At 42.6% G+C, this 14263-nt stretch overlaps 2 protein-coding genes across 2 annotated transcripts; one reads left to right on the top strand and one right to left on the bottom strand.

The window, feature by feature from the left end:
• Positions 1-3389: 3389 nt before the first annotated feature.
• On the bottom strand, positions 3390-4484 carry BCR41DRAFT_416385 (hypothetical protein; the record flags this gene model as incomplete). The annotated part of the gene is made up of 2 exons (XM_022029526.1): positions 3390-3942; positions 4051-4484. The coding sequence occupies 2 exons, from the start codon at positions 4482-4484 to the stop codon at positions 3540-3542; spliced, it is 837 nt and encodes a 278-aa protein (XP_021875427.1). The 3' UTR covers positions 3390-3539.
• A 551-nt stretch (positions 4485-5035) lies between these two features.
• On the top strand, positions 5036-5481 carry BCR41DRAFT_375849 (hypothetical protein; the record flags this gene model as incomplete). The annotated part of the gene is made up of 2 exons (XM_022026987.1): positions 5036-5301; positions 5340-5481. 2 exons carry the CDS (start codon positions 5036-5038, stop codon positions 5479-5481), a joined length of 408 nt encoding a protein of 135 aa, XP_021875426.1.
• Between the last annotated feature and the right edge of the window lie 8782 nt (positions 5482-14263).

The following is a 14263-nucleotide window of genomic DNA, read 5'->3' as shown; positions in this document are numbered from 1 at the left end:
ATTGTAACTTTGGTCCGGTCTCTATGCGAGAACTATTAGCGGAGGAGCAGGAGATTTTGAGTAATGGACGCATAGTACGGAAAAGAAGGGATCAGAGGCTCTGTGATACAGTTGAAATAATGTTCCTCAATATATATACAGCTAGGACTGATGGCACTGTCCAAGCGATATTATCCAGTTGTTCACGTTTAAAGAAACTGCGAGGCTGCAATATTACAGTGTCAGAGATTGTCAAGGGCACAGAATGGGTTTGCATTGAGATGACTGAAATGTCAGTCATTCTTGAGGTTGATGTTGATATGGAGAGTCTAGAAAGCATGCAGAAGCAGCGTGTTGTGTTTAAGCAACTTGGCAGGCTGACTCGACTAGAACATCTTTATTTAACAGGGGGGGTTCCGCAAGCTAAGGGGTTTCGGACACTGGACTTGAGATTAAGAGCAGGTCTGGATGAACTAGTCAATCTGAAGCATTTACGTTGGCTATCATTCATACATGATAAGCACCAGCAGATTCAATCTGAGGATGCGACATGGATTGTAACCAATTGGCCGAGCATCGAATACTGTGAGGGCGTTGTGAATCGGGATCCTGAAACACAGAGTTTAGTGACTGACATTCTCAAATCGCACAATGTTGATACACCAGAATTTGATCTGTGGGAATAATATTTATTTTATCTCACTTCATAGTCTGATGGCTCTTAAACGAGCGCACTCTGACGAGTAACTACTTCAGTGACAACAACGTTGTGATTTTAATGTCCATCAAGGAAAGGCAATGGTAGTCTTTATAGTTTAAATGGTGCATAGTTGTACGGAATGCGAGCGCTTTGGATGATTTCTTAGGGTCTCTTATAGGCCTTCAGTAATATAAAGAGCAGTCATCCATACTGTTGCTGTGAAGACGGAGTGGACAAAATATCATTTAAGCTTGAGATCCAGCTATAATAGAGAGTGGGAGAGTGGAGGTAGTAAAGTGTTCGGTTTTACCCAGAAGTTTTAAGTTCTACCTACAACTCATCTTGCTGTTCACCTTTATTTTTCCCCTTTTCACAACAGGCCTTTGACTTCCGGTAACTCAGTTTGTGAGCTCACCTATAAAGCTCCCACCTTCCCTTTTGGCATCTTATGGCGCTGTTTGTCGTCAAGGTTATTTGCCTTGTTATTCTTGTCAACACTCTTTGTCCTGTCACCATCCTGATTTTGTGCTTATCTTCTTGCCCCTTAAACAGAAATATACAACACGCCTTTCTTTTATTAGTGACCGCGGTTTCACGTGCCTACAATGTCGCGTCGTATATAAAGTTAATAAAGTTGTGATTAACCTTTCTTCATTCAACCATTCCACCTGTCCAAGCTTCAGAAGCTCTTACCTATTGCCTTGTTACCTGATACCTGATACCTGATACCCGATACCCCCCTTTATAATTATGAGCTTTCCCAACTTACCCGGTACGCAAGAACAGAAGAACGCAAAGATGACACCACTTCGAAATATTCATATGACAAGAGCATATCTTCAAGGCAAGCAATGGCTGCAACAACAGCAAAAACATAAAGAAGAGCCCTCCATCTTTTATGATCCAACTCCACACATCAATAAAAACAATGCTACCAAGTCACATTCTAATCCACAGGTTGTTGCACCAATGCTGCCAGTTGCTACATCAGCGCCACCAAATGCTACATCAGCGCCACCAGTTGCTACATCAGTTTCACCGGTTCTGCAAGACCTAATCACCAATGAGCAGCAAGCTAGGCCCGAGTCACCTTTTATTCCTCTCTCAGAACGCAAGCAGCAGCTTGAAAAGAGTGTACTCATGAGCCAAAAAAAGGTAATTGCTTAACTGGTTGTGGAGTCTTCAGTCGAGAGCTTATTTTATTTTACACTATTTTACTTTACTTTATTTTATTTTATTTTATTTTATTTGTTTTGTTTTATATTTTATTGTTGTTGTTGCTGTTGTTGTTGCTGTTGTTGTTGCTGTTGTTGTTGCTGTTGTTGTTGCTGTTGTTGTTGCTGTTGTTGCTGCTGTTGTTGTTGCTGTTGTTGTTGCTGTTGTTGCTGCTGTTGTTGTTGCTGTTGTTGTTGCTGTTGTTGTTGCTGTTGTTGTTGAGTTCAGAAATATGTGTATTATATATTTTATGTATAAATGTGTGTCTGTAAAGAATCGTTGTAACAGAATTATTATTTTCTCTAATATACAATACACGTGCATAGGTCCTCCAAAGTTCAGGAACCTCGAGTGTACCTAAAATGGAGAAAACACGACTGACAGCCCCCAAATCCCCTGTGGTCACCAAGAGACGACATGATCCTCTTGGTGTACGCCCAAAGCCGACAGCACGACCTCAACGGCCAAAAACAGAGGCAACGCTGGTACCGCCATCACCATCGCCACCAAAGGCACAGGCGTTGGTGAAAACCAGACTGGCGGCTCCAAAGTCGCCAGTTATCGCCAAGAGGCGATACGATCCTCTGGCATCTCGGCCACTCGCGCTCAAACCAACAAAGCGCGCATCAACGCCGATGCCCACGCCGAGGCCGATGCCCAGGTCCACAGGGACAATCCCTAAACCCTTCCAGTTTGAGACTGAAGGTAGGAGCAAACGATACTGGGCACGGCTTCAGCAGCGGGAGGAGGAAGAGAGGCTGTTGGAGGAAGAGGGGAGGAGGAAGATACCAAAGGCGGTGGTTCTTCCTCCTAAGCAATCTATACCCAGGAAGGAGGTGAGGCCTCTGACTCAACCTAGGCCATTCATTTTGCGAACCCAACAAAGAGCTGTCCGTGCAGAGATTGAAGCTCAAAGACAAAGAGAAGAGCTTCATCGACTGGAGCAGCAAGCACGACAGCAATCATCACAATCGCAACGACAACGACAAGAGGCTAAGGTGAAGGATAGAGGTAAGGAGAGGGATAGGGGTAAGAAGAAGAACGAGGCTAAGGCTAAGGAGGAGGAGAAGACCATGGACGAGGAAGCGAATAAGGATGAGGAAGAGGAAGGAGACGAAGAAGAAAGAAGACGTAAACAAGAAAGAGAAGAAATAGTAAGTTTATACAAGGAGTTTGCTCAACGTCGATATCCTACCCCTGATCCCAATATGGATGCACAAACTTGGAGAAGGATGAATGATATTTGAAGAGGGGAAAAAAAAGAAAAAAACTTATTGTTTTTTTGTGAAGTAGAAACATTTGAAAAAAAAAAAAAAAAAAAAAAAAAAAAAAAGAAAAAGGAAAAGAAAAGAAAAAAAAAAACTTTATTGTTTTTTTGTAAGTAGAAACATTTGAAAGAAAAAAAAAAAAAAAAAAAAAAAAAAACTTATATTGTTTTTTTGTAAGTAGAAACATTTGAAAAAGAAAAAGAAAAAAAAAACAAACAAATTTTATTGTAATAATTAGCTGAATAAAATACGAAATCGTAACTTCACTCAATGCTTTAGGATATGAGATGCAATTTTAAATGAGATGGATGCGAAATAAAAAAAAAAAAAATATGCATAAATGAAAATGCTCTAAATACAAAGAAAAAGTGTTTTTTTTAAACGCGATCAACCACTTTTTCTGCGACGGCTTCTTGTTCTCTCCATGTTTTAGCCTTCACCAAAAGGACAACCAAGCCAATGGAACCCAACAAGGTCATGAGGGCCCAGAATGTGTAGAGCCATCCACTGCCCATGGCCCCCAACAGGGGGAGGGCTGTAAATCCTCCAATGGCACCGGTGACGCCTCGAGCAAGACTGTTGCAGGCCACTGCAGAGGTAGCCATGTTGTTCTGAGAGTTTGCATCCACGAGCGCTGTGGTCGTGCTAGAGTAAACCATCATCATCCCAAATCCTACAAAGAAGATCCCGACGACCGCTGAACCAAGTGCAAGTCGATTCTGAATTGACCAACCAAAAAGCATGAGACCAAGTGGTAACAAGAAAACACCTAACCATACACTAGAAAAAAATAAAAAAATAAAATAAAAATAAATATATAAAGTCAGTCAACTATTCTGGTTGAAGATGAGAAAAAAAAAAAAAAAAAAAAAAAATCCAATTCCTAACCTGCGAAGACGGATTTCCGGTGGAGCGCGCATGGTCACATCAATGACAACATCCTTTTCAGTAATCTCCTTGACAGGCGTAGAGCCGTTACTGCTGCTTGGGCGAGATCCATGTCCAGCTCCAAACATCGCCTCACGATCCCTCAACTCCCTCTGTCGCCTCAGCTCATGTTTGACCAACCAGCGACGCATCACATAATCCGAGTATCTGCCACCAACGATGGATCCAACGATGGATCCGAATCCTCCTGCGCAGAAAACAAGTCCAATGGTAGTCTCTGACATACCGTACACTTCGTGGAACGAGATCGGCATGGTGTTGTTCATACAAAACTGAGCTGCCAGGGATAATCCGTTGAAGGTGACCAAGAGGGCATTGGTAGGCGAACGAAGGCATAACAATGGTCGTAAAGGATTAAAGGCACATTGCAACATTGCCTTCCATATCTCTCGTTACTGAACATCCGTAAAGCCTAAGGTCAGTAATTGTGGAGTTGTGGGCCTTGATGAAATTGGAAAGATCGCTTGAAATATCCAGCCCTGCAATGAACTGTACTCTTTTGAGCAGTAGTAATGGGACACAGACACATCAACGTACTCCTTGAGCAATCTTCAAAATTGAACATTTTCTAGATGGGCTCGACAAGCGTATGGCGGAAAGCCTTGGAGATACGATTACAACGCAAGAGATCCTTTCGACGTAAGGAACTACCAACAACGGAAATGATTATGGAATCCCCAGAGTTTAATTCGAGACTGTTCATTATGCAAAGAGAGATGAGGAAGATAAAGATTAAGGATATGAACAGATATTGACATGCTGAGTGGACTGAGAAATGACTATTTTTTAAATGATATTTCGGATCACTTAGCAGCTGTGATCCTAATCAATAAGGGCTGGCGGTGTTTTTTAAAGTCTATCAGTAAAACCGCTTGCCTTTAAGATATTAAGAAACTTCTTTTTTAATCTCTTTATAGTCTAGAAAATGTTCAATTTTGAAGATTGCTCAAGGCATCTTATTGGCGAAGCACTGCAGACTAATAAGGAGTACGTTGACGTGTCTGTGTTCCATTACTACTGCTCAAAAGAGTACAGTTCATTGCAGGGCTGTAGGCACCTCAGACACATCGATTACCATGAGTATATTTCAAGCGATCTTTCCAATTTCATCAAGGCCCACAATCCCACAATTATTGAGCTTAGGCTTTACGGATATTCAGTAACGAGAGATATGGAAGGCAATATTGCAAAGTACCTACCTTGAGGTCTCACTCACTCATAAGGTACAGGAAGATGATGTCGATTTGGGATCGTGGACACGGTTGGAGTAGACATCAATCATTCTACTTCCGCATGCCAGCTAGGAAGTGTCCAGGATTATGCTCATTGTCTTTCAATGGCTGCAATGAGGGCCATGAAAGTACACAGTAAGTACGTATTGATTTCTGCAATAGAGTATCCCTTCATCATCCCTATGCACTGAAATGTCTACCAGATTTAACTTTTTCGCATACGGAAATAAATAACGAGGATATGACGGCGCTTCTCAGACGATGACTGGATTAAGATGGCTAGAGGCCCTAGTTTATGACTTCGGTCCCCTCTCCATGCGCGAATCATTAGTAGAGGAGCAGGAGGTTTTGAATGGTGGACACATAGTACGGAAAAGAAAGGAGCAGAGGCTTCGCGATGCAGTTGAGGCATTGGAATTCAATATATATATGGCACAATAACCCCCGGCACTGTTCAAGCGATTTTATCCAATTGTCCACGCCCGAAGAAACTACGACTATCTTGGATCGCAATGATAGAGGCTGTCGATGACTCAGAGTACGTTCGTGCTGAGCTAACTGACATTTATGTAATTTTGGGGATTGGTATTGATCTATAGATCGCAGAAGGTAAGGGAAAAGCACGTATTGTGCATGAGCAAATACACAAATTGGGCCCGATTAAACCAGTTTGGAGTCGGTAGTATCGCCTTAAGCGCCAGTACTTAGATGAATTCAGAACTTTACGAAGCGAGTGAAAAAGCCTTCAATCAGCTTTTATTGGCTATAGGGGGTGTAATGTCATCCATCCTGCTGTCCCTGTTTACTAGTCTGCCATGGTTTTTTTTTTTTTTAATTTCGTTGCAGAATGCCCTTGTTATCGAGAGCGTTCTGAGGCCGTGTTGTTTATTCTATGGGTTGATGGCATCGCCTTTTGGGTGGTCATGGAGGCCGACAGTACAAAGGTCCTTATGAATTTGATTGGGTTGCTCCTCAAGCCCAGGGCAATGAATGAGCGTATGCAGTTACTATAACCAGTAGTGATTGCTGACTACTAAGCTTAGTTCCTACCTGCCGTCTGTTCTCACAGAGGCCACGAATATCTTTCTAACAAGGCCTCAGATATGGGGTAAAGGATTACTACATCTGGATTTGTACTTATATTTTTTCAGGCATTTTTATGCTACTCTTTCTGAGCTACCTACATCATGATCTAAAAAATGATAAGGCTTTTAGTCGAGAGACACTTGTTTTTTATTGGGAAGCGGAGGTGGTTGATCAACGTAAACGACCTGGCTGCCTTAGGATTTTTTTCTATTTTTATTTTTATTTTTATTTTTTATTTTATTTTATTTTTTATTTTATTTTATTTTTTATTTTATTTTATTTTTTATTTTATTTTATTTTTTATTTTTTTTATATTAATTGATTAGCCTTGGTAGTTTTTCGGTTGGCTGAGCTCTCTGAGTAGTCTTTGAATAACTTTAGTTTTGGAAGGGCTTTATAGCCTTCAGTTGAGGTGGCCGCTGCTGTTTTGGTTTGGTTGCGGCTACTGTCGTTTGTTTTGGATATGTTTTTTGTATGTGTTTTGAGTGTGTGTGTGTGTTTTTTTTTTTGTTTTGTTTTCTTGCTGCCCATGTTGTGCCTGTCGTTATTGCTGGAGCCTAGCATAATTATATTTTCCTTTCTTTTTTAAAAAAGGGGGTTAGTAAGACTACTCCTTCAAAAGTCCGACTTCTTTTTCATCCGTTGGGTCTAACAGAAACATTGTATAGCAATACATAAAATCCATCTGTTGCCTTACTATATGCAGGCAGGCAAGGCTTACAATGGGCCATCGATGCCCAGAGCTGCCTATGTCCCCGGTGGAATGCCTACTCCGGGGCTTTTTCAGACATGGGCCCACGCCGGAATATCCAGGCTGTGGTCCTCCACTGCCGGAGCTGTTCCTCTTGGCAAGTCGATCCCGAGGACCCGCCTTAGCCCAATGGCTCTCTCCCTTGGGACTAGGATCTGTGCTGGTCCTCATCCTAGGCTAGACTCAAACCAACTAAGAGTTGTTTAATAAAAACTCTTGTATATGACTTGCATCTGCCCAGGAGGACCCAGTCTAGGCGCCTGCCGGTAGCCTCGTCTCCTGGCCTACATGAAATCCCCAAAGGTCTCTCGGACCGAAGCGGACTCCGGAGACTAAAAGCTCTCTAGAACAACCGCGACAATCCCCTTTAAGGGGCCACGACGGAAGACTCGGGTCTCCACAAAGTGAGGAGGATCCGGTTTAGATGAATGAGATGGACCAGTCTGGTTTTCACCAATGCCTGTGGAATTGGTGGCGATGGCAATGGCGGCGGCGTTGACTCTGTTTTTGATTCTTTTGGTGGTAGTGTCAACTTTGGCCTGGGCGTTGACGATGATGAGCACCCTATGGGTTTGGAAGTGGATGGTAGGGGCCCCACTAGACTGGGGCCCTCATTGAACGGATCTGGGAAGTCCCACTAGGCTGGGACCTCTCACCGAATGGTTCTGAGGGCCTCCATTAGGCGGGACCCCCTTGTTGGCCACGGTTGGGGGCCTCAATCGGATGAAACCTCCGTCGAGTCAGGTCCCTCTCTCGAAGTGGATAGGCTTCTAAGGGAAGCAGAAACAAAGAGAAAAGAAGCAAAGGAGAAAAATAAAATAAGAAACATCCACAGTTAGACTCTTCTGTTGAGGACTGAGCACAGCATAATAGAGCACAGCTTGGTAGATATGCAGTCCTTCATTTAGCATATACACGGCAGAACATGTTTCAGCGTATACGCAGTAAAGCACACCAAGGTGATACACAGCTCTAGACTCCTCGGTATGTTGCGCTACGCTGATTTGGGTTTATACCGAAAAGCGCTTAGTGTGTGTATACCCTGAGTTGGCTAGCTGTGCATATATCATGGAGCATTAAGCTGTGTGTATATACTAAGGCATTGAGTCGTGTATATGACCAAAATGACAACAAAAAAAAAGTATAAAGAAAAGATAAAGGCAAAAAGAAAGAAAAATATGGAGAAAAGGCCAGAAAGAGTGCTTACAATCTGGTTTTTATTCCTAGTGCCGGAAGCACTGTCCATAACCGCGGCAGTCTCCGGGGTGGGCGGCGCGGCGCCAAGCATTTTCGTTTCCCATCATAGTTAGAAGGAAGAACAAGGTGGGTGAATAAGCTTGGACGAGAAAAAAAGTTAAAGAAACGCCAAGATAAGTGAGCAAGTCGGCAAGTGTGGTGGATATTTTTTAGATCTACGGCAGAGAGTGGACAATGGACAGTGGGTAGTGACTAACAAGGAAGTCAAAAGCGAAGCACTACATCTACTCATAAGCCGCATACTTACTTGACGGCGCCGACGGGGGCCCAATCCTGCGTGCTTGTGTTGGTTTGCAAAAGGAGACTATTGTTTGTGAAGGGCAGTGGAAGGTGAGGAGAAAAAGAAAAGAAAAGAGAATCTTGTATTGAGCGAGTCTATTTAGCTTTTCATATGTCCATATCCCCATAACTTCATATTTTTAAATGTTCACATGTCTCTCCCTCTTTATTTTGCTATCTTTCTATCTCATCTCGCTTGTCTTTCAAAAAAGCTAAAGTCGCGTGAATTCCAAAAGGTCGATCAATTGCCTACGTCCCATTGGCTAGTTTTACCATTATCACTGAACAGTGAGAAATAAAGTGTATTCGTTTTACTTTGCTCGATCTGAATGACCCAGATAATATGAGGAACAGCTATTCATCTGTATATGGTTCGAATGAGGCTCAAACCACACTATGGTTTGTTAGTCAGCAGCTTTAAGACGTGGCGTGTAGTTTCGAAAAAAAAAAAGAAAAAAAAAAAAAAAAAAAAAAAACTTCTCTTTCTATTATTAACTTACATTGGGCCTCTTAAGTGCGCCATACTACCCCATACTATCTAACAGCCAAGGTATTCAAACCACCTAAATGACAAAGAGAAGAGCAGCACTTTTCAGACAGGTGACTAGACTCAGGTGGCTGATTGCCCCCATAATGTGGTTTCGGCCCGCTCTCTATGTGAGAAATGTTATCAGGCAAGCAGGAGATTTTGGATAATAGTCGCATAGCACGGAAAAGAAGGGAACAGAGACTTCTGTGCTACAGTTGAGGGATTGGGATTCAACAGCCATACCACAAGAACTGATGGTATTGTCCGCGTCTGAAGGACCTGTGCGGACCTAAATCATGGTGACGGAAAATTATTGATAATGCAGAATGAGTTAGCATTGGCCCCGCCAGTTTGGTCGTCCAGCTGGAAGCAGCGGGTATAACTTGAGGATGTGGCATGGATTATAAACATTTGGCCAAGTATCCGTTCCATGATGGACATTATAACCCATGATCCTGGCGCACATTGATTAGTAGCTGCGTTACTCCGATCGCACTGTATTTATTAGAGAGCTTTAGATTCTCAATATGATTCAGATGACTTGACTCATTTCCCTATGAATATCTGCTTTTTCTGATATTTGTATTTTAATTTAAGGAGAAATAATGATGATGGATACAATGCAGACGACATGGATGGCTTATTGTGATCTTCTACTACGATGAATGATATTATTTTCTCGATAGTATGATGGGGGTCATCCAAGTTATAAATGTGATGGTGAAGATGAGAAAGATTGAATGTTTCGAACTCTAGCTGCGATTGTTTAATGAGAAAATCGGGAGGAAGATGTTGATGTTTTTGGCCTTTTTGAACTTGGTTAATCTCAAGGGTAAGAGCTTTGCAGCATTAGTTTGTTTTTCTCTTTTCATATGCTCCCCCAACTATTAAATAGCGACTGCTAGTTAGAAGCAAAGAACGAAACCAAGCGTTGTTCTTTTACGGAGGTCTCAATGCTCCATGAGTTGCTGCTACACTTCTCATTAGAACAGAAAAAGAAAAAAGAAAGAATACAAAAGGTGCAAACGTACAAAATCATAAAGACATACTGACCCAACATAGGGAAAAGTAGGCGGTTTGCTTGGCTCGAACCCTGCCTATTGCAGTAAGGTCCGTCATGACAAGGAGACCCGAAGAAGTAGTAGTGACATAATTTGAGTCTACTGATTACTGGGTAAAGCTTGCTGTTCGTGGACACGAGTGTAAAATATATGAATATCAATGCGTTTGTGCTTTGGGCCTCGTTCTTCATTGTCCTCCCCACTCCGATCATTCCACTTCACATCATTATTGCCGATGAACTGGATGAATACTTACCGTACACTGCCTCCCATATGAAGAAGGAAATAATCAAGATTAACCAACATTAATGACTAACTATTATCCCATCCAATATCGGTGTTCGGAGATGAGGGCTCATTCCTTCATTTCGCTCAAGAGTATGGGGAATACTGGATGACCCTACAGAGGGATAAATTCACTATCACCCCTTTCAATAGCTACATGGACATGCTGTTTAGTGCACTCAACGACGCATATGGTTATTGAGCTGTGTCATACTTTGCCACTAATTTACAATTTTACTACTCTTTACTTGTATTGACCAATAAGTGTTGAACAGACGTACAAAAATGAGCACTTTAAAGAGTACTAGCTTCCTGAGCGAAAAATGGAAGGTAAAATGCTTTTCAGGATATTCACCCCTACTACAGTTCCCAGCCTCCTCACACCATGATAACTGTTCTAATTCCGACTTTTCTTCTTCTTCACCTACCCTTGCTAGTAGCGCTAGCCGTTAGAGCTGTTTGTTAAGTTACTGGCAATCGTGCTTTTATGTTCCATTCTATCCTTCATAAAATACAAAGTGTTCAGCATGTTCCGATTATTTATCGTGTCATTAATCTAATACTGCTTTTGCTTGTCCTATTCACACTTCTCCTCCTTCATCCCCTTTCGTGCTTATCGATATGCCAATCCCCAACCAACGTCTTATCCATCTTCTTCTCCTCCGCTCGATTACTGTCTTTGAACGACTTGAACTTGTTGACATAACTGCTCATCAGCTGTTGAGGGAAGCTGCGATGGTAGTATCGGGGACACTTCAGTAGGATTAGAGGCCCCAATCGACGAACAAAAGGCTTTGGTTATACGGCAAAATGCTAGTATAGACTGACTGGGCCCAATAGGTTGGGTGGGATAGCATGAGCAACTACCCTGAGCGTAGGCTACTTGGGACACATGACCTGTAGCAGCACAAAGAAAACATGGGCGCATGAATTGGTACATAGACATGTAGTGTAACTTGTAAGATCCATAGTTGAGCAATATCATTACACAAATGAAGAGCAACATGTAGATCAATAATGGGATGCAAAGCTTGTCTCCCCAGTGGGGTAGCCATGCACGGGCCAATGGTTAACGAGGAGGCCTTAAGAGGAAAAAGAGGGATCTACAAAGTAAGGGATAGATAATAGATCGAGGAGGTTATAGAAATCAAAACTACAGACATCCCGATGCGATGAGTGTTCGAACCACATGCGGTGTGAAGGGGTTTTTATTTTTTGCATGAAAGGCAAAAGGATGTAAGAAGTATGTTGAATAAGGTTTTTGTGCTCAGACAAAAGACATGTATAAGAAATAAGACGACCAATCAGAGAGCGTCCTTTTTTCTGTTCTCCCCCTTTGGACATGTATTTTTTCCTTGTGGCCTCTGCCCTGTGCAACATGTGGTGGCCATTCATTCTTCAATGATTTTCTAGTCAATGACCATGGTCATGGACATGGTCGTGGTTGTGGCAACAAATGAATTGTTTATTTGTGAAGTGAAACAAGTTCAATGAGCTTTTTATTCGTTAATTTAGAGTGCTTGTCTATCAGTGTAGTTGCTTTTTAGGAGATGTCTCAATCGATTCCTATTTCAACAGAGTTTTCAACAACGATGGAAATAAAGCGTGAACATGCTACATGTTACATGTTATGCATACAACCTGTTTAAAAAAAAATGATGCTTACTGATGATAGGAAAGACAAAACCAACATGAATAAGACGACCATGATGAACACAAATAAAACAAAAAATGAGAGACAATAAGGTCATTCTGGGACCGTGCTTTTTCTTTTTTTTCTTTCTTGGTCTCACACTTTTTTTTTTTTTTTTTTTTCTTTCCTTTCTTTTCCTTTTCCCTTTCCTAATTTCCTCTTCCCCTCTTTATCCTCTCTCTTTCCAGCACCTCTCTTTTTTCCTCACTTCCCTTTACTCACGCGTGGAAATTATCTGTTTCTCTCTTTCCCCCGTGACCGTCTTTGCTCAAGAAGGTTTGCACTTCTACAGGAGAACAAGAAAAGAGCCTATTTTCCCTTTCCCTTGGTCTTTTTTGAGGGCCTTTCTTCGCCTTCTTTTTTTCACTCTCTTTGGCCACCAAATTGCATCAGCCCATTGTTCATTCCTTCTTTCTCTCTATTCTATTCTTATTTTTATTTCCTTCCTCTCTCTCATTCTTCGCTCTTCATTGACACATAGACTTGGCACAGACATTTCTTTTGACCATCATGGACGGTTCTCAGCATCCGTCTGGACTCGGCACGCCACCTCTTGTCTCCCCAAGGCCCATTCAGCCCAATAAACCGTCCACAGTCTCAAACCATACCAGCTGGAAGGTTGTTGGCAGTCCCCCTCGGGGAACAATCTCCTCGCCACCAAACAATCACGTCAATACCAGTGCTCAGAAGAGTGCTGACAAGGGCGTTGAGAAGAGCATTGAGAATTCTGAGAACAGTGCTGAGAAGAAGGTTGAGAATAGCACAGAAAGCAGTTCTGGGATCGAGGCCAAGGTCCATAACGATATTGCTTTTAATGAACACAAGCAGCATGGCTACGACAATCTATCCTCGGTCATACCGGAGACGACAGCATCTCATGAGCATCCTATTGAGCCATTGGCTGTATCTGCCCCAGTTTCTGACACATCATCTACGCCTGTTGTTAGTTATGGTCTTTCTGTAAACGATTCGTGTTCTTCGCCATTCCGACAGAAGCAACTTGACGGCTCCCTACAAACACCCACCACACCATCGCCACAGGCTCTGCAGGCGTTTACACACACTCTCTCATCCCTCGATAGCTTGATAATCGACCCATCTTCAAAATTTTACACACCAAACACAAGTCCAAGTCACGATTCATCTTTTAGTCGCTTTGAGATTAATGCAAATACGAAGGGACAACATGAAAGGCAGCGTTATAGCAATAACACTCTTCACATCTCCAGTGAGCCAAACAATAGCGTAGCGCCCAAAAGTGGCGTTACAGTTGAGTTGGAATCACCTCTCTCCATGACTTCGTTTCTTTGGAACGACTGCGTCACAAAAGATGGCGCTTACTCGACATCTACCTTCAGTACTACACGTAGTGAAAACCCTAATGTTACCAGAGAGGATACATTAACTGCTCTTCAAACTGATCCCTTTGTCCCTAATGTCCAACCCCGTACATTCAGAAGTCTTTCTCTTTCAGAACCCCCGGGATTCAATCTTGGTCTTGCCAATGCCCAGAATGGCGCCAAGCGAAGCGGCTACAGTCAGGAGAATGTGGATCCATTAGGCTCATCCTATAGAATTGGGCTACCAACTATGGAAGAAGAATTTGAAGATAGCTCTGAGCATCTGAGAACAACTCGTGCAAGAAGCTTTTCTACTTCAGCAGCGTTTGGTCCAAGGTCGTTTCAGAGCTTGAGTACAAATACCGTTTTTTATAATGTTGGAAACCAAGATTTGCTTTCACCATCGGCCTCTGGCACTGATCCAGGCCCACTGTCACAGCTCAACAACCAAGATCAGCACCCATTTCTACAGCGCAAACATTCTGGATACTCCACCTGGCCCAGTCTTCCGTTTCACAATACTAACAATAGTAGGTCGACCGTGCCTTCAAATCATCGTCGATCAATCACATCTAACAGTTATGTACCGCCTATCTGGGAGACCCCTAGAGAGAGCCCCCACTTACTTCCGCCTCTACCC

The sequence above is a fragment of the Lobosporangium transversale genome (genome assembly GCF_002105155.1).
Source record: "Lobosporangium transversale strain NRRL 3116 chromosome Unknown BCR41scaffold_81, whole genome shotgun sequence".
NCBI classification, from domain to species: domain Eukaryota; kingdom Fungi; phylum Mortierellomycota; class Mortierellomycetes; order Mortierellales; family Mortierellaceae; genus Lobosporangium; species Lobosporangium transversale.
Note: the sequence above shows the minus strand (reverse complement) of the source record. Positions and strands in the feature narration are given on the sequence as shown.